Source organism: Amblyraja radiata, unplaced genomic scaffold (genome assembly GCF_010909765.2).
Source record: "Amblyraja radiata isolate CabotCenter1 unplaced genomic scaffold, sAmbRad1.1.pri scaffold_429_ctg1, whole genome shotgun sequence".
Taxonomy (NCBI): domain Eukaryota; kingdom Metazoa; phylum Chordata; class Chondrichthyes; order Rajiformes; family Rajidae; genus Amblyraja; species Amblyraja radiata.
Window position 1 is genome coordinate 98,402 of NW_022630532.1, and position 22,097 is coordinate 120,498.

A 22,097-nucleotide genomic window follows, 5' to 3' on the forward strand; every position below is an offset into this window, starting at 1 on the left:
TTGGCCCACCAGGTCCACGCTGACCTTTGATCACCCGATCACATTAGTATCTCAATTTCTCATCCACTCCCTACACAATAGGAGTAATTTACAGAGGGCCAATTAACCTACAAACCCGCACGTCTTTGGGATGTGAGAGGAAACTGGAGCATCCAGAGGAAACCCACGCAGTAACAGGGAGAACGTGCAAACTCCACACAGACGGCACCCGAGGTCAGGATCACTCCCAGGTCTCTGGCGCTGTGAAGCAGCAGCTCTACCCGCTGCGCCACCATGCCGCCCGGATCTGACCAAGGTTCCCTGACCTGTGGAGAGGGTGTTTCCACTCATGGGGGAATCTAGGACCAGAGGCCACGGCCTCAGGATAAAAGGACGTTACTTTAGGAAGGATGAGGAGGAATGTCTTTAGTCAGAGGGTGGTGAATCTGTGGAATTCATTGCCACAGAAGGCTGTGGAGGTCAAGTCAATGGATATATTTAAGGCAGAGATAGATAATTGATTAGTACGGGTGTCAGAGGTTAAGGGGAGAAGGCAGGAAAATGGGGTTAGGAGGGAGAGAAAGATCAGCCATGATTGGATGGCAGAGTGGACAATGGGTCGAATGGCCTCATTCTGCTCCTATCACTTATGAACATGACCTGAAACATCAACTGATTTGCTCTCCTCTGATGCTATCTGAGCCGCCGATTCCTTCCGGCACTTTCCTTTTGTCACTGTTTCATTCGGTTCATGACGTTCCTTACTGCACCGATGGCATAGGATTCACCACCTCCCCCTCCCCTCCCCCACAATGACCCCCATCCCCACTCCTCCCCAACCACCCACATCCCTCCCCAACCACCCCCACCCCCTGCCCCATGCTTGGAGATACTTGACCATGCACCCAGCATCCATGCAGTGCTCAACACCACCCTTGCAGCCCTGCATGCATGCAGCACACGTGCAGCTCCTACCTAGTAGGCAACAGCACAGTTCCAACGTAGCACACAGCACCCTCGCATACCTGCAACTCCAGTCTTGCATGCACCAGCACCCTCGCAGCCCATGCCATGCATGTACTCATGACCTGGTCGCATTGCCTGCACCCTCACTCATGTGCTGCTGATTTCCTGTTCTCCCTGCGTCCCTCTGTCCCCGGCTATAGAATTCTCCCCCCCCATCTCCCCCCACTATCTCCTCCCCCGATGCCTCCCTCCCACCATCATCCATCCCCAGGGTCTAGAGTTACCGGCAGAGGGCAGGGTGTCATTGGTGGAGTCGAGTGGGTGGGTGCCCGGAGTCCCCTGTACCCCTGGGTGACGGGCCGTGGTGAAGGCAGGCGCAGGCGCAGGCGCAGGCGCAGACAGGGGCTGGAACCTGCCCGCTCTCCCGCCACGCCCCGGGATGCCAGCGGTCAGCTCCCGTGGGCAGCGCCCGTCATCGGCAGCCCCCCGGCGTTGCCACCAGCCCGCGGCCTCCCGCTGGTCCTCGTCTGCACCCGTGGGTGCTGGGTGCCCCCGACCTTCACTCGGGGAATCCTCGGCCGGGGCTGTCTCCTCCGCAGGGCGACCTGTCACAGAACACAGGGCAGAGGGGGAGAGGGCATATTGGTGGGCAGAGGGGGAAAGGGACTGGGGCAGAGAGTGAGAGGGCATGTGGGCAGGCGGTCAGAGGGTCAGAGAGTGAGGGCATATGGTTGGGTAGGCAGAGGGGCAGCGAGCGTTGGGGCGAGCAGAGGATGAGAGGACGTGGGCAGGCAGAGGCAAGGGGCACAGGGTGAGAGGGAATCCAGGTGGGCAGAGGGGCAAGGGTGGGCTTAGGGGCTAGGGCAGCAAGATGGTGCTGAGGCAAAGGGGCATCCATGATCTTGATTAAGGCAGAGGAGGCTGGAAGGCCAGAACGGCCTCCTGCCCCTATTCCTTTCTCTACCACAGGGGGTGCACTGTAGTGGAGGGGGCACGTGGGTTTAGATTCATTCAGCCACCGTAAACTGTGGCTTGGTACAGATGCTGTGGTCTGTCCCCATACTGTGTGCTGTGTGTGTCCATACTGTGGGCTGTGTCCATACTGTGGGCTGTGTGTCCCCATACTGTGGGCTGTGTGCCCATACTGTGGGCTGTGTGTGTCTATACTGTGGTCTGTCCCCATACTGTGGGCTGTGTGTGTCCATACTGTGGGCTGTGTGTGTCCATACTGTGGGCTGTGTGTCCCCATACTGTGGGCTGTGTGTCCATACTGTGGGCTGTGTGTGCCCATACTGTGGGCTGTGTGTGTCCCCATACTGTGGGCTGTGTGTGCCCATACTGTGGGCTGTGTGTGTCCCCATACTGTGGGCTGCGTGCCCATACTGTGGGCTGTGTGTGCCCATACTGTGGGCTGTGTGTGCCCATACTGTGGGCTGTGTGTGTCCATACTGTGGGCTGTGTGTGTCCATACTGTGGGCTGTGTGTGTCCATACTGTGGGCTGTGTGTGTCCATACTGTGGGCTGTGTGTCCCAATACTGTGGGCTGTGTGTGCCCATACTGTGGGCTGTGTGTCTCCATACTGTGGGCTGTGTGTGTCCCCATACTGTGGGCTGTGTGTGCCCATACTGTGGGCTGTGTGTGTCCCCATACTGTGGGCTGTGTGCCCATACTGTGGGCTGTGTGTGCCCATACTGTGGGCTGTGTGTGCCCATACTGTGGGCTGTGTGTGTCCATACTGTGGGCTGTGTGTGTCCATACTGTGGGCTGTGTGTGTCCATACTGTGGGCTGTGTGTGTCCATACTGTGGGCTGTGTGTCCCCATACTGTGGGCTGTGTGTGTCCATACTGTGGGCTGTGTGTGTCCATACTGTGGGCTGTGTGTCCCCATACTGTGGGCTGTGTGTGTCCATACTGTGGGCTGTGTGTGTCCATACTGTGGGCTGTGTGTGTCCATACTGTGGGCTGTGTGTGTCCATACTGTGGGCTGTGTGTGTCCATACTGTGGGCTGTGTGTGCCCATACTGTGGGCTGTGTGTGTCCCCATACTGTGGGCTGTGTGTGTCCCCATACTGTGGGCTGTGTGTCCCCATACTGTGGGCTGTGTGTCCCCATACTGTGGGCTGTGTGTGTCCCCATACTGTGGGCTGTGTGTCCCCATACTGTGGGCTGTGTGTGCCCATACTGTGGGCTGTGTGCCCATACTGTGGGCTGTGTGTGTCCCCATACTGTGGGCTGTGTGTCCCCATACTGTGGGCTGTGTGTCCCCATACTGTGGGCTGTGTCCCCATACTGTGGGCTGTGTGTCCCCATACTGTGGGCTGTCCCCATACTGTGGGCTGTCCCCATACTGTGGGCTGTGTGTCCATACTGTGGGCTGTGCCCGTACTGTGAGCCGCTTGTAAACAAAGCAGGCTCCCCTCTCTCACCATGCCCTTTCCCACAGTGGAAGGAAATGAGGGGTGGGAGGAGAGGCTGAGGAGCTGACCACAGCTTCCTGCTCGATGCTGATCTCAGCCAGCGTTATCAGACCAGCCATCTCCCCTCCCACGCCCCCGTTGGCAGCTGCCCACATCCCCCACCCCCTCATTCTCTGCGGGCAGTAAATGAAGCTCCTACCTCCTGGCAGCGGTTGGCAACTGCCTGCCTGGTTCAACGGCTCGCTGGCACTGCCCAGGTGCTCGATAGTGTGGATGAGCTGTGGCAAGATTGGGCTTCGTTAGTCGGGCAGACAAATGGCAGCAGTTTAGTTTCATTACTGTCACATGTACCGAGACACAGTGAATATATGTGTTTTGAGCGCCGATCAGTCCGAAGGAGGATCTCGAGCAGTAAGGTCACCTATCCCTTCTCTCCAGAGATGCTGCCTGTCCCGCTGAGTTACTCCAGCTTTCTGTGTCTATCTTCAGTTTATACCAGTTCCTTCCTACACAGATCTTCATCAAACACAAACCCAATCAGTTCCCCTCTACTAACACTCTCTTCCACCTGGCAGAACTTGTCCTCACTGTCAACAACTTCTCTTCTGACCCTTCTTACTTTTTCCGTTAATGTTCAGCCATGGGCATACGCACCAGCCCCAGCTAGGCCTGTTTGTTGGTTAGGTCAAAGTCCTTCTTCAAATGTACTCTGGCCACTGGCACCATCTCCGCAGAGGCTGAACGGGACCTGACACAAAACATCACATATCCATGTTCTCCAGAGATGCTGCCAAACCTCCGGAAACACACTGGCTCAGTGGTCTCCCTCCTCCCCTCCCCTCAACCTTCACCAGCCCTGCACTGCCCACTATTCACAAAGCATTGGTCAGGCTGCATCTGCAGTAAGACAGACACACAAATCTGGAGTAACTCTGCGGGTCCGACAGCATCTCTGGAGATGCTGGTTGAAGAAGGGCCTCAACCCGAAATGTCACCTATTCCTTTTCTCCAGAGATGCTGCATGTCCCGCTGAGTTACTCCAGTTTTCTGCGTCTATCTTCGGTGTAAAGCAGCATCTGCAGTCCCTTGCTATGTATCTGGAGTTATGTGTGCAGTTCTGGTCGCCTCATTGCAGGCAGGATATGAAGGCTTTGGAGAGGGTTACCAGGAAGCTGCCTGGATTGGAGGCTTTTGACGAGTTGTGCCTTCCATCAGTGAGTGGGATTACTGACTCCGATGTCCAATCCCCCTGAATCGCGTGCATTGTAACATTCAGCTGAGAAGATGCAGCGCAGAGCTCTGTGTCCTGGGCTGTCCCCATTACATATACGTTACCACCCAGCCTGCTGCTACACACGTGTTCCACAGTCCTGCGCTCCCTCCTGTCCCCTCCACTGACGAGTATGAGGGCTGTGCACCCTGGCTGCTGCTCCTCTGCAGGACTGTCACGTGTGTGTGTGGAGGGTCACGCGTGTGCGGGGAGGGTCCTGTGCGTATGGGGAGGGTCCTGTGCATGCGGGGTGGGTCACCTGCGTGCGGGGAGGGTCACGCGTGTGCGGGGAGGGTCATGCGTGTGCGGGGAGGGTCATGCGTGTGTGGGGAGGGTCCTGTGCGTGCGGGGGGGGGGTCACGCGTGTGCAGGGAGGGTCACGCGTGTGATGGGAGGGCCACCCGTGTGCGGGGAGGGTCACCCGTGTGCAGGGTGGGTTCTGTGCATGCGGGGAGGGTCCCGTGTGCTGGCAGGCAGCGTGGGCGTGTGGGAGCTGGGTCCTCACCATCTTGGTGTTGGCGAAGTCCTGCTCCATGCTGTCCGCCACCTCCAGCAGAGCCGCCAGCTGCTCCTCCATCTCACTCAGCTGTGCCCGCGTGCGCTGAGCAGTGCCCACAATGACAGGGAGAGGGGGAGAGGCACGGGCACTATGGTCCAGAGAGAGTGGGTGGAGGCGGGGCAAGGGGGGTAGACATGGGCACTGCCCTCCTGCAGAGAGTGGGTGGAGGCAGGCCGAGGGGTCTGTGCCCGAGCAACGTCCTGCAGCACAAAGTGGGCAGAGTTGGGGCGCGGTGGGTAGACAATGGGCAGGGCACTGGCAGAGACTGGGCGAGGTGGGTAGACAATGGCATTGCCCTCCTGCAGGGCACTGGCAGAGACTGGGCGAGGGGGGTAGACATGGGCACTGCCCTCCTGCAGGGCACTGGCAGAGACTGGGCGAGGGGGGTAGACATGGGCACTGCCCTCCTGCAGAGCACTGGCAGAGACTGGGCGAGGGGGGTAGACATGGGCACTGCTCTGCAGAGAGTGGGTGGAGACTGGGCGAGGGCTCCATGCCCGGGCAGCGTCCTGCAGCAGTCTGCACGTCTCTTCATCTTCGGGCTGCTGCTGCTCCCAGGCTGCCAGTCTGGTCTGCATCGAGGCTGCGGCCGGGCTCCCTGCAGACAGCAACAATGTCAGCTCACCTCTGCCCACCAGAACAACACACAGAGCAACAGAGCAGGACTTTGGTCAAGCCGCAGTTGGGAGTATTGCGTGCACTTCTGGTCGCCACATTACTGGGAGGATGTGGGGGCTTTGGAGAGGGTGCAGAGGAGGTTTACCAGGATGATGACTGCATTAGAGGGTATTATCTACAGTGCATTCAGAAACCATTCAGACCCCTTCACGTTTTCCACGTTTTGTTACGTTACAGCCTTATTTTAAAACGGATTAAATTATTTTTTTAATATCATTACTCTACACACAATTCCCCAGAATGAAGAACCGTAAATAGGTGTTTAGAATGTTTTGCAAAGTAATTAAAAAGAAAGAACTGCTGGTTAGAGAGGAGATTAACGCAATAGAAAGGAAGGACATTACCTTGGAGGATGTGGAATCGATATGGGTAGAGCTGCGAAACACTAAGAGGCAGAAAACGCTAGTGGGAGTTGTGTACAGGCCACCTAACAGTAGTAGTGGAGTTGGGGATGGCATCAAACAGGAAATTAGAAATGCGTGCAACAAAGGTAAAACAGTTATAATGGGTGACTTCAATCGACAAATAGATTAGGTGAATCAAATTGTCAGGGGTGCTGAGGAAGAGGATTTCTTGGAATGTATGCGGGATAGTTTTCTAAACCAACATGTAGAAGAACCAACAAGAGAGCAGGCTATTCTAGACTGGGTATTGAGAAATGAGGAAGGGTTAGTTAGCAGTCTTGTTGTGCGTGGCCCCTTGGGCAAGAGTGACCATAATATGGTTGAGTTCTTCATTAGGATGGAGAATGACATTGTTAATTCAGAAACAAGGGTCCTGAACTTAAAGAAAGGTAACTTTGAGGATATCAGACGTGAATTGGCCAAGATAGACTGGCAATTGATTCTCAAAGGGTTGACGGTGGATATGCAATGGAAGGCATTTAAAGACTGCATGGATGAACTACAACAATTGTTCATCCCAGTTAGGCAAAAGAATAAATCAAGAAAGGTAGTGCATCCGTGGATAACAAGGGAAATCAGGGATAGTATCAAAACAAAAGATGAAGCATACAAATTAGCCAAAAAAAAGCAGCCTACCAGGGGACTGGGAGAAATTCAGAGTCCAGCAGAGGAGGACAAAGGGCTTAATTAGGAAAGGGAAAATAGATTATGACAGAAAACTGGCAGGGAACATAAAAACTGACTGCAAAAGCTTTTATAGATATGTGAAGAGAAAAAGATTAGTTAAAACAAATGTAGGTCCCTTGCAGTCAGAAACAGGTGAATTGATCATGGGGAACAAGGACATGGCAGACCAATTGAATAACTACTTTGGTTCTGTCTTCACTAAGGAAGCCATAAATAATCTGCCGGAAATAGCAGGGGACCGGGGATGGAGGAACTGAATGAAATCCAGGTTAGCCGGGAAGTGGTGTTAGGTAAATTGAATGGATTAAAGGCCGATAAATCCCCAGGGCCAGATAGGCTGCATTCCAGAGTACTTAAGGAAGTAGCCCCAGAAATAGTGGATGCATTAGTGATAATTTTTCAAAACTCTTTAGATTCTGGAGTAGTTCCTGAGGATTGGAGGGTAGCTAATGTAACCCCACTTTTTAAAAAGGGAGGGAGAGAGAGAACGGGGAATTACAGACCAGCTAGTCTAACATCGGTAGTGGGGAAAATGCTAGTCAATTATTAAAGATGGGATAGCAGCACATTTGGAAAGTGGTGAATTTATTGGACAAAGTCAGCATGGATTTATGAAAGGTAAATCATGTCTGAAGAATCTTATAGAATTTTTCGAGGATGTAACTAGTAGAGTGGATAAGGGAGAACCAGTGGATGTGTTATATCTGGACTTTCAGAAGGCTTTCGACAAGGTCCCACATAAGAGATTAGTATGCAAACTTAAAGCACACGGTATTGGCGGTTCAGTATTGATGTGGATAGAGAACTGGCTGGCAGTCAGGAAGCAAAGAGTAGGAGTAAACGGGTCCTTTTCAGAATGGCAGGCAGTGACTAGTGAGGTACCGCAAGGCTCAGTGCTGGAACCCCAGCTATTTACAATTTATATTAATGATCTGGACGAGTGAATTGAATGCAAGTTTGTGGATGACACGAAGCTGGGGGTCTGTGTTAGCTGTAAGGAGGATGCTAGGAGGCTGCAAGGTGACTTGGATAGGTTGGGTGAGTGGGCAAATGCATGGCAGATGCAGTATAATGTGGATAAATGTGAGGTTATCCACTTGGTGGCAAAAACAGGAAAGCAGACTATTATCTGAATGGTGGCCAATTAGGAAAAGGGGAGATGCAACGAGACCTGGGTGTCATGGTACACCAGTCATTGAAAGTAGGCATGCAGGTGCAGCAGGCAGTGAAGAAAGCGAATGGTATGTTAGCATTCATAGCAAAAGGATTTGAGTATGAGCAGGGAGGTTCTACTGCAGTTGTACAGGGTCTTGGTGAGACCACACCTGGAGTATTGCGTACAGTTTTGGTCTCCTAATCTGAGGAAAGACATTCTTGCCATAGAGGGAGTACAGAGAAGGTTCACCAGACTGATTCCTGGGATGGCAGGACTTTCATATGAAGAAAGACTGGATAGACTCGGCTTGTACTCGCTAGAATTCAGAAGATTGAGGGGGGAATCTTATAGAAACCTACAAAATTCTTAAGGGGTTGGACAGGCTAGATGCAGGACGATTGTACCCGATGTTGGGGAAGTCCAGAACAAGGGGTCACAGTTTAAGGATAAGGTGGAAGTCTTTTAGGATCGAGATGAGAAAAAAAATGTTCACACAGAGAGTGGTTGAATCTGTGGAATTCTCTGCCACAGAAGGTAGTTGAGGCCAGTTCATTGGCTATATTTAAGAGGGAGTTAGATGTGGCCCTTGTGGCTAAAGGAATGAGGGGGTATGGAGAGAAGGCAGGTACAGGATACTGAGTTGGATGATCAGCCATGATCATATTGAATGGCGGTGCAGGCTCGAAGGGCCGAATGGCCTACTCCTGCACCTATTTTCTATGTTTCTAACTGAAATATCACATTTACATAAGTATTCAGACCATTTGCTATGACACTTGAGCTTAGGTTCATCCTGATTGGACATGATTTGGAAAGGCACACACCTGTCTATATAAGGTCCCACAGTTGACAGTGCATGTCAGAGCAAAAACCAAGCCATGAAGACAAAGGAATTGTCCGTAGACCTCCGAGACAGGATTGTGTCGAGACACAGATCTGGGGAAGAGTATAAAACAATTTCTGCAGCATTGCAGGTCCCGAAGAGCACAGTGGCCTCCGTCATCCTTAAATGGAAGAACTTTGGAACCACCACGACTCTTCATAGAACTGGCCGCCTGGCCAAACTGAGCAATCGGGGGAGAAAGGCCTTGGGCAGGGAGGTGACAAAGATCCCGATGGTCACTCTGACAGAGCTCCAAAGTTCCTCTGGAGATGGGAGAACCTTCCAGAAGGACAACTATATCTGCAGCACTCCACCAATCAGGCCTTTATAGTGGAGTGGCCAGACGGAAGCCACTCCTCAGTAAAAGGCACATGACAGCCCGCTTGGAGTTTGCCAAAAGGCATGAGTCACAAGATTCTCTGGTCTGATGAAACCAAGATTGAACTCTTTGGCCTGAATGCCAAGCATCATATCTGGAGGAAACCAGACACCGCTCATCACCTGGCCAATACCATACCTATGGTGAAGCATAGTGGTGGCAGCATCATGCTGTGGGGATGATTTTCAGCGGCAGGAACTGGGAGATTAGTCAGGAAAGATGAACAAAGATGAAAACCTGCTCCAGAGCGTTCTGGACCTCAGACTGGGGTGGAGTTCACCTTCCAAAAGGTCAACAGCCCTAACCACACAGCCAAGACAACGCAGGAGTGGTTTCATGACAAGTCTGTGAATGTCCTTGAGAGGCCCAGCCAGAGCCCAGACTTGAACCTGATCGAACATCTCTGGAGGGACCTGAAAATAGCTGTGCACCGACGCTCCCCATCCAACCTGACAGAGCTTGAGAGGATCGGCAGAGAAGAATGGGAGAAATTACCCAAATAAAGGTGTGCCAAGCTTGTAGCGTCATACCCAAGAAGACTTGAGGCTGTAATCGCTGCCAAAGGTGCCTCAACAAAGTACTGAGTAAAGGGTTTGAATACTTATATAAAGGTGATATTTCAGTTATTTATTTTTAATTACTTTGCAAAAATTTCTAAACACCTGCTTTCCTTTTTTGATTATGGGGATTGATGATAAAAAAATAATTTAATCCATTTTAGAATAAGGCTGTAACGTAACAAAATGTGTAAAAAGTGAAGGGGACAATACTTTCTGAATGCACTGTACCTGGAGAGGTTGGACAGACGGATTGCTTTCTCAGAGGTTGTGGGAAGGACTGAGAATATATAAATTTATGAGAGGCATGGTTACGGTCGACAGAGTTTAGAGTTGGGATGTTGTGTTACAGTACTACTCGATGTTGGTGAGGCTGCATTTAGAGTATTGTGTCCAGTTTTCATCACCCTGCTGGAGGAAGGGTGTCATTAAGGTGGGAAGAGTGCAGTGTTGATTTATGAGGATGTTTCCAGTGCCTGAGCTACAGGGAGAGGTTGGGTAGGAGAGGACTCTTCCTTGGAGCGCAGGAGGATGAGGGGTGATATTACAGAGGTGTACAAAATCATGACGGGAATAGATGGTGTGAATACGGAGTTCTACTCAGGATATGGGAATGGGAACCAGAGGACATAGATTCTGGAAGAGAGGGGAATGATTTAATAGGAACCTGCGGGGCAAAGTTTTCCACGTATGGGTGTATGGAACAAGCTGCCGGAGGAGGTAGTTGAGGCAGGTACTTTAACAAGCTTTAGAAGACATTTGGCCAGGTGCACAGATAGGAAGGGTTTAGAGGGATCTGGGGCAAACGCGGGCGGGTGGGACTTGGTGCGCATGGCAGAGTTGGGCGGAAGGGCCAGTTTCTGGGCGGTGACCCGGTGACTCACTGGGTGGGGGGCTGGTGTGGGGCCGATCACCACTGATGACGGTGGCAGCTCTCAGGTGCAGTGCAGCTGTGGACGGGCTCTGTGCCCGCGGCGAGGCCCGGCATTCATTCACCGCCACGGTGGACGGCAGCTGGTTTAGCAGCTCCCCGGCTGCAACGTCAATGACCGTGAGGAAGCTGTGGCCCGGCAACACCTGGCAATGCAAGGGCACAGAGGTAGGTCCCACACCCACACCGTCACCCACACACCGTCAACCCCACCCACACACCCAACTGTGGCCCGGCAACACCTGGCAATGCAAGGGCACAGAGGTAGGTCCCACACCCACACCGTCACCCACACACCGTCAACCCCACCCACACACCGTCAACCCCACCCACACACCGTCAACCCCACCCACACACCCAACTGTGGCCCGGCAACACCTGGCAATGCAAGGGCACAGAGGTAGGTCCCACACTCACACCGTCACCACCCCCACCCCTCACCCACACACCGTCACACCCACCCCCACCCACACACCCACCTGTAGCCCGGCAACACCTGGCAATGCAAGGGCACAGAGGTAGGTCCCACACTCCACACCCTCACCACCCCCCCCCCTCACCCACACACTGTCACACCCACACCCACCCACACACCCACCCACCCACCTGTAGCCTGGCACCACCTGTCAATATAAGGGCACAGAGGTAGGTCTCAAACATCACCCTCCCATGCCCCGTCTTGCCCCAACCCACCCTTGACCACAGGCTACACACCCACGCCCGTCCCACCCACCCAGAGGTAGGTCCCATGTCCCCCACCGCCCCCATGAAAACAGTGCTGTGATATGATGGGTTTACGGGCCAAACGTGGGCAGGTGAGCCGAGCGTAGAAGAGGCACCTTGATTGGCACGGGCAAGTTGGGCCGAAGGGTCCGTTTCCATTCTGTGTGGCTCTATGAGAAAACCGAGAGGAAAGATTGGGGTGGGCACAGGCAGAGTGGGCCGAAGAGTCTGTTACTGTGGTGTATGAGCAGGCAGAGGGGCTTCGATCCTGACTACAGGTGCTGCCTGTATGGAGTTTGTACATTCTCGTGACCTGCGTGGGGTTTCACCGGGTGCTCCATTTTCCTCCCACACTCCAAAGACGCGCGGGTTTGCAAGGTAATTAGATTTGGTAAAGATTGTAAATTGTCCCTAGTGTGTGTTGGATAGTGTTAGAGTGCTAGGATCGCTGTTCTGTGTGGACTCGGTGGACCGAAGGGTCTGTTTCCCCGCTGTATCTCTAAACTTACCTAAAGGAGAATAGTTTAACCTGGCATTTGGGTGGGCACGGACAGAGTGGGCCGAAGGGTCTGTTCCCATGCTGTGAGACTCAATGAGCATGCAGAGGGGGATAGTTTAGCCTGGCATGTTGCGTGTTTGGTGTAGGTGCCCTTGTCCCTCCTCGTGCGGCTGGCCACGGACCCGTGCACTCACCTGGCGGGGAGTGGGTGTGGGCACAGGCTCCGGGCATCCGTCACTGGGGAAGAGCAGCTCCATGCCCGTGTGTAGAAGGAGAGGTGGTGCCCACGGGTGCCCAGTGGCACGGAGCTCTGCCGGCAATACAGGCGGGAACGTCAGAGTAACCAGTGTATGTACACCCACCCACACAGTGTACACATACACCCACACACACAGACACCCTGCCAGTGTACACCCACACCCACGGTGTACACACCCACCCACACACACAGACCCCTCCCAGTGTACACACACACTCACAGAGGCCATCCCAGTGTACACACACCCCCTCCCAGTGTACACACCCACCCAAACACACAGACCCAGTGTACACACACACACTGACCCAGTGTACACACACACACACACCCCACACAGACCCAGTGTGCACACACACATACACAGACCCAGTGAACATATACTCACACACAGACCCAGTGTCCACACACACCCTACACACAGACCCAGTGTACACACACAGAGATCCAGTATACACACACACACACACACAGACAGACCCAATGTACACACACACCCCACACAGACCCAGTGTACACACACACCCCACACACACCCAGTGTACACACGCACCCCACACACACAGACCCAATGTACACACACACCCCACACAGACCCAATGTACACACACACCACACACACACAGACCCAATGTACACACACACCACACACACACAGACCCAGTGTACACACACCCACACAGACCCAGTGTACACACACACAGATCCAGTGTACACACACCCACAGGCCCAGTGTACACACACACACAGACCCAGTATACACACACACCCACACACCCAGTGTACACACACCCACAGACCCAGTGTACACACACACACCCAAACACACAGACCCAGTCTATACACACACCCACACACACAGACATAGTGTACACACACACCCAATGTACACATGCACCCCACACAGACCCAGTGTACACACACACCCACACACAGACCCAATGTGTACACACACACACACACACAGACCCAGTGTACACACACACACCCACACACACACCCTGTGTACACCCACACACAGACCCAATGTACACACACCGACCCAGTGTACACACACACACCCCCCACAGACCCAGTGTGCACACACACATACACAGACCCAGTGTACACACACACACCCCACACAGACCCAGTGTACACACACACAGATCCAGTGTACACACACCCAGTGTACACACACACAGACCCAGTGTACACACACACAGATCCAGTGTACACACACACTCACACATTCCCAGTGTACACACACACAGACCCAGTATACACACACACCCACACACCCAGTGTACACACACCCACAGACCCAGTGTACACACACACCCAAACACACAGACCCAGTGTATACACACACCCACACACACAGAGTGTACACACACACCCACACACACAGACCCAGTGTACACACGCACCGCACACAGAGACCCAGTGTACACACACACCCACACACAGACCCAATGTACACACACACACACACACACACACAGACCCAGTGCACACACACACACACGCACACGCACACGCACACGCACACACACACACACACACGCACACACACACACACACACACACACACACACACACACACACACACACACAGACCCAATGTACACACACACCCACACAGACAGACCCAATGTACACACACACCCCACACACAGACCCAGTGTACACACACACCCCACACACAGACCCAGTGTACACACGCACCCCACACACAGACCCAATGTACACACACCCCACACAGACCCAATGTACACACACCACACACACACAGACCCAGTGTACACACACCCACACAGACCCAGTGTACACACACACCCACACACCCAGTGTAGACACACCCTCAGACACAGTGTACACACACACCCAAACACACAAACCCAGTGTATACACACACCCACACAGACATAGTGTACACACACACCCACACAGACCCAGTGTACACACGCACCCCACACACAGACCCAGTGTACACACACACCCACACACAGACCCAATGTACACACACACAGACCCAGTGTACACACCCACCCACACAGACCAAGTGTACACACACACACCCACACACAGACCCAATGTACACAAACACACACACACACACACAGACCCAGTGTACACACACACCCACAGGCCCAGTGTACACACACACACACAGACCCAGTATACACACACACCCAGTGTACACACACCCACAGACCCAGTGTACACACACACACCCAAACACACAGACCCAGTCTATACACACACCCACACACACAGACATAGTGTACACACACACCCAATGTACACATGCACCCCACACCGACCCAGTGTACACACACACCCACAGACCCAATGTGTACACACACACACACACAGACCCAGTGTACACACACACACCCACACACAGACCGTGTACACCCACACACAGACCCAATGTACACACACACACACACACAGACCCAGTGTACACACACACACCCCACACAGACCCAGTGTGCACGCACACATACAGACCCAGTGTACACACACACACACACACACACACCCCACACAGACCCAGTGTACACACACACAGATCCAGTGTACACACACCCAGTGTACACACACACACAGACCCAGTGTACACACACTCACACATTCCCAGTGTACACACACACACAGACCCAGTATACACACACACCCACACACCCAGTGTACACACACCCACAGACCCAGTGTACACACACACACCCAAACACACAGACCCAGTGTATACAAACACCCACACACACAGACATAGTGTACACACACACCCACATACAGACCCAGTGTACACACGCACCGCACAAACAGAGACCCAGTGTACACACACACCCACACACAGACCCAATGTACACACACACACACACACACACACAGACCCAGTGCACACACGCACACACACACACACACACACACACACACACACACACACACACAGACCCAATGTACACACACCCCACACAGACCCAATGTACACACACCACACACACACAGACCCAGTGTACACACACCCACACAGACCCAGTGTACACACACACCCACACACAGACCCAGTATACACACACACCCACACACCCAGTGTAGACACACCCACAGACACAGTGTACACACACACCCAAACACACAAACCCAGTGTATACACACACCCACACATAGACAGTGTACACACACACCCACACACAGACCCAGTGTACACACGCACCCCACACAGACCCAGTGTACACACACACCCACACACAGACCCAATGTACACACACCCACACACAGACCCAATGTACACAAACACACACACACACACACACACACACACACACACACACACACACACACACACACACACACACACAGACCCAGTGTACACACACACACACAGGCCCAGTGTACACACACACACAGACCCAGTATACACACACACACCCACACATCCAGTGTACACACACCCACAGACCCAGTGTACACACACACACCCAAACACACAGACCCAGTCTATACACACACCCACACACAGACATAGTGCACACACACACACAATGTACACATGCACCCCACACAGACCCAGTGTACACACACACCCACACACAGACCCAATGTGTACACACACACACACACACACACACACACACACAGACCCAATTTACACACACACACACACACACACACACACAGAGACCCAGTGTACACACACACACCCCACACAGACCCAGTGTGCACACACATACACAGACCCAGTGTACACACACACACACACCCCACACACAGACCCAGTGTACACACACACCCCACACACAGACCCAGTGTACACACGCACCCCACACACAGACCCAATGTACACACACCCCACACAGACCCAATGTACACACACCACACACACACAGACCCAGTGTACACACACCCACACAGACCCAGTGTACACACACATCCACACACCCAGTGTAGACACACCCTCAGACACAGTGTACACACACACCCAAACACACAAACCCAGTGTATACACACACCCACACAGACATAGTGTACACACACACCCACACAGACCCAGTGTACACACGCACCCCACACACAGACCCAGTGTACACACACACCCACACACAGACCCAATGTACACACACACAGACCCAGTGTACACACCCACCCACACAGACCAAGTGTACACACACACACCCACACACAGACCCAATGTACACAAACACACACACACACACACAGACCCAGTGTACACACACACCCACAGGCCCAGTGTACACACACACACAGACCCAGTATACACACACACCCAGTGTACACACACCCACAGACCCAGTGTACACACACACACCCAAACACACAGACCCAGTCTATACACACACCCACACACACAGACATAGTGTACACACACACACCCAATGTACACATGCACCCCACACCGACCCAGTGTACACACACACCCACAGACCCAATGTGTACACACACACACACACAGACCCAGTGTACACACACACACCCACACACAGACCGTGTACACCCACACACAGACCCAATGTACACACACACACACACACAGACCCAGTGTACACACACACACCCCACACAGACCCAGTGTGCACGCACACATACAGACCCAGTGTACACACACACACCCCACACAGACCCAGTGTACACACACACAGATCCAGTGTACACACACCCAGTGTACACACACACACAGACCCAGTGTACACACACTCACACATTCCCAGTGTACACACACACACAGACCCAGTATACACACACACCCACACACCCAGTGTACACACACCCACAGACCCAGTGTACACACACACACCCAAACACACAGACCCAGTGTATACAAACACCCACACACACAGACATAGTGTACACACACACCCACATACAGACCCAGTGTACACACGCACCGCACAAACAGAGACCCAGTGTACACACACACCCACACACAGACCCAATGTACACACACACACACACACACACACACAGACCCAGTGCGCACACACACACACACACACACACACCTACACAGACAGACCCAATGTACACACACACCCCACACAGACCCAATGTACACACACCACACACACACAGACCCAGTGTACACACACCCACACAGACCCAGTGTACACACACACCCACACACAGACCCAGTATACACACACACCCACACACCCAGTGTAGACACACCCACAGACACAGTGTACACACACACCCAAACACACAAACCCAGTGTATACACACACCCACACAGACAGTGTACACACACACCCACACACAGACCCAGTGTACACACGCACCCCACACACACAGACCCAGTGTACACACACACCCACACACAGACCCAATGTACACACACCCACACACAGACCCAATGTACACAAACACACACACACACACACACACACACACACACACACACACACACACACACACACACACACACACACACACAGACCCAGTGTACACACACACCCACAGGCCCAGTGTACACACACACACAGACCCAGTATACACACACACCCACACACCCAGTGTACACACACCCACAGACCCAGTGTACACACACACACCCAAACACACAGACCCAGTCTATACACACACCCACACACAGACATAGTGCACACACACACACAATGTACACATGCACCCCACACAGACCCAGTGTACACACACACCCACACACAGACCCAATGTGTACACACACACACACACACACACACACACACACACAGACCCAATGTACACACACACACACACACACAGAGACCCAGTGTACACACACACACCCCACACAGACCCAGTGTGCACACACATACACAGACCCAGTGTACACACACACACACACCCCACACACAGACCCAGTGTACACACACACCCCACACACAGACCCAGTGTACACACGCACCCCACACACAGACCCAATGTACACACACCCCACACAGACCCAATGTACACACACCACACACACACAGACCCAGTGTACACACACCCACACAGACCCAGTGTACACACACACCCACACACCCAGTGTAGACACACCCTCAGACACAGTGTACACACACACCCAAACACACAAACCCAGTGTATACACACACCCACACAGACATAGTGTACACACACACCCACACAGACCCAGTGTACACACGCACCCCACACACAGACCCAGTGTACACACACACCCACACACAGACCCAATGTACACACACACAGACCCAGTGTACACACCCACCCACACAGACCAAGTGTACACACACACACCCACACACAGACCCAATGTACACAAACACACACACACACACACAGACCCAGTGTACACACACACCCACAGGCCCAGTGTACACACACACACAGACCCAGTATACACACACACCCAGTGTACACACACCCACAGACCCAGTGTACACACACACACCCAAACACACAGACCCAGTCTATACACACACCCACACACACAGACATAGTGTACACACACACCCAATGTACACATGCACCCCACACCGACCCAGTGTACACACACACCCACAGACCCAATGTGTACACACACACACACACAGACCCAGTGTACACACACACACCCACACACAGACCGTGTACACCCACACACAGACCCAATGTACACACACACACACACACAGACCCAGTGTACACACACACACCCCACACAGACCCAGTGTGCACGCACACATACAGACCCAGTGTACACACACACACACACACACACCCCACACAGACCCAGTGTACACACACACAGATCCAGTGTACACACACCCAGTGTACACACACACACAGACCCAGTGTACACACACTCACACATTCCCAGTGTACACACACACACAGACCCAGTATACACACACACCCACACACCCAGTGTACACACACCCACAGACCCAGTGTACACACACACACCCAAACACACAGACCCAGTGTATACAAACACCCACACACACAGACATAGTGTACACACACACCCACACACAGACCCAGTGTACACACGCACCGCACACACAGAGACCCAGTGTACACACACACCCACACACAGACCCAATGTACACACACACACACACAAACACACACACACACACACACATAGACCCAATGTACACACACCCCACACAGACCCAATGTACACACACCACACACACACAGACCCAGTGTACACACACCCACACAGACCCAGTGTACACACACACCCACACACAGACCCAGTATACACACACACCCACACACCCAGTGTAGACACACCCACAGACACAGTGTACACACACACCCAAACACACAAACCCAGTGTATACACACACCCACACACAGACAGTGTACACACACACCCACACACAGACCCAGTGTACACACGCACCCCACACAGACCCAGTGTACACACACACCCACACACAGACCCAATGTACACACACCCACACACAGACCCAATGTACACAAACACACACACACACACACACACACACACACACACACACACACACACACACACACACACACACACACACACAGACCCAGTGTACACACACACCCACAGGCCCAGTGTACACACACACACAGACCCAGTATACACACACACCCACACACCCAGTGTACACACACCCACAGACCCAGTGTACACACACACACCCAAACACACAGACCCAGTCTATACACACACCCACACACAGACATAGTGCACACACACACCCAATGTACACATGCACCCCACACAGACCCAGTGTACACACACACCCACACACAGACCCAATGTGTACACACACACACACACACACACACACACACACACACACAGAGACCCAATGTACACACACACACACACACACAGACCCAGTGTACACACACACACCCCACACAGACCCAGTGTGCACACACACATACACAGACCCAGTGTACACACACACACACCCCACACACAGACCCAGTGTACACACACACAGATCCAGTGTACACACACCCAGTGTACACACACACACAGACCCAGTGTACACACACTCACACATTCCCAGTGTACACACACACACAGACCCAGTATACACACACACCCACACACCCAGTGTACACACACCCACAGACCCAGTGTACACACACACACCCAAACACACAGACCCAGTGTATACACACACCCACACATACAGACAGTGTACACACACACCCACACATACAGACCCAGTGTACACACGCACCGCACACACAGAGACCCAGTGTACACACACACCCACACACAGACCCAATGTACACACACACACACAGACCCAGTGCACACACACACACAGACCCAGTGCACACACACACACACACACACACACACACACACACACACACACACACACACACACACACACACAGACCCAATGTACACACACACCCACACAGACAGACCCAATGTACACACACACCCCACACACACACCCCACACACAGACCCAGTGTACACACGCACCCCACACACACAGACCCAATGTACACACACACCCCACACAGACCCAATGTACACACACCACACACACACACAGACCCAGTGTACACACACCCACACAGACCCAGTGTACACACACACCCACACACAGACCCAGTATACACACACACCCACACACCCAGTGTACACACACCCACAGACCCAGTGTACACACACACCCAAACACACAAACCCAGTGTATACACACACCCACACACAGTCATAGTGTACACACACACCCACACACACAGACCCAGTGTACACACGCACCCCACACACACAGACCCAGTGTACACACACACCCACACACAGACCCAATGTACACACACACAGACCCAGTGTACACACACACCCACACAGACCAAGTGTACACACACACACCCACACACAGACCCAATGTACACAAACACACACACACACACACACACACACACACACACACACACACACACACACACAGACCCAGTGTACACACACACCCACAGGCCCAGTGTACACCCACACCCACAGGCCCAGTTTACACATACACACAGACCCAGTATACACACACACCCACACACCCAGTGTACACACACCCACAGACCCAGTGTACACACACACACCGAAACACACAGACCCAGTCTATACATACACCCACACACACAGGCATAGTGTACACACACACCCAATGTACACATGCACCCCACACAGACCCAGTGTACACACACACCCACATACAGACCCAATGTGTACACACACACACACACACACACACACACACAGACCCAGTGTACACACCCACACACAGACCCTGTGTACACCCACACACAGACCCAATGTACACACACACACACACACAGACCCAGTGTACACACACACACACCCCACACACACCCAGTGTGCACACACACATACACAGACCCAGTGTACACACACACACACACACCACACACAGACCCAGTGTACACACACACACAGACCCAGTGTACACACACCCAGTGTACACACACACACAGACCCAGTGTACACACACACACCCACACACAGACCCAGTGTACACACACACACACACAGACCCAATGTACACACACCCCCACAGACAGACCCAATGTACACACACACCCCACACACAGATCCAGTGTACACACACACCCCACACACAGACCCAGTGTACACACGCACCCCACACACACAGACCCAATGTACACACACACCCCACACACAGACCCAATGTACACACACACCACACACACACAGACCCACTGTACACACACACCACACACACACAGACCCAGTGTACACACACCCACACAGACGCAGTGTACACACACACA

The 22,097-nt window shown here is 53.0% G+C and overlaps 1 protein-coding gene across 1 annotated transcript in view; it reads right to left on the bottom strand.

Moving 5' to 3' along the window:
• Positions 1-5,215: 5,215 nt before the first annotated feature.
• LOC116969939 (ciliogenesis and planar polarity effector 1-like) overlaps positions 5,216-22,097 on the bottom strand; it is a gene marked incomplete at its 5' end in the record, with an annotated part of 46,298 nt that continues 29,416 nt past the window's right edge. Inside the window, 3 exons of the mRNA XM_033016697.1 lie at positions 5,216-5,790; positions 10,821-11,013; positions 12,284-12,399. Of these exons, the coding sequence (XP_032872588.1) occupies positions 5,216-5,790; positions 10,821-11,013; positions 12,284-12,399 (884 nt within the window). The remainder of the gene's footprint in view (positions 5,791-10,820; positions 11,014-12,283; positions 12,400-22,097) is intronic.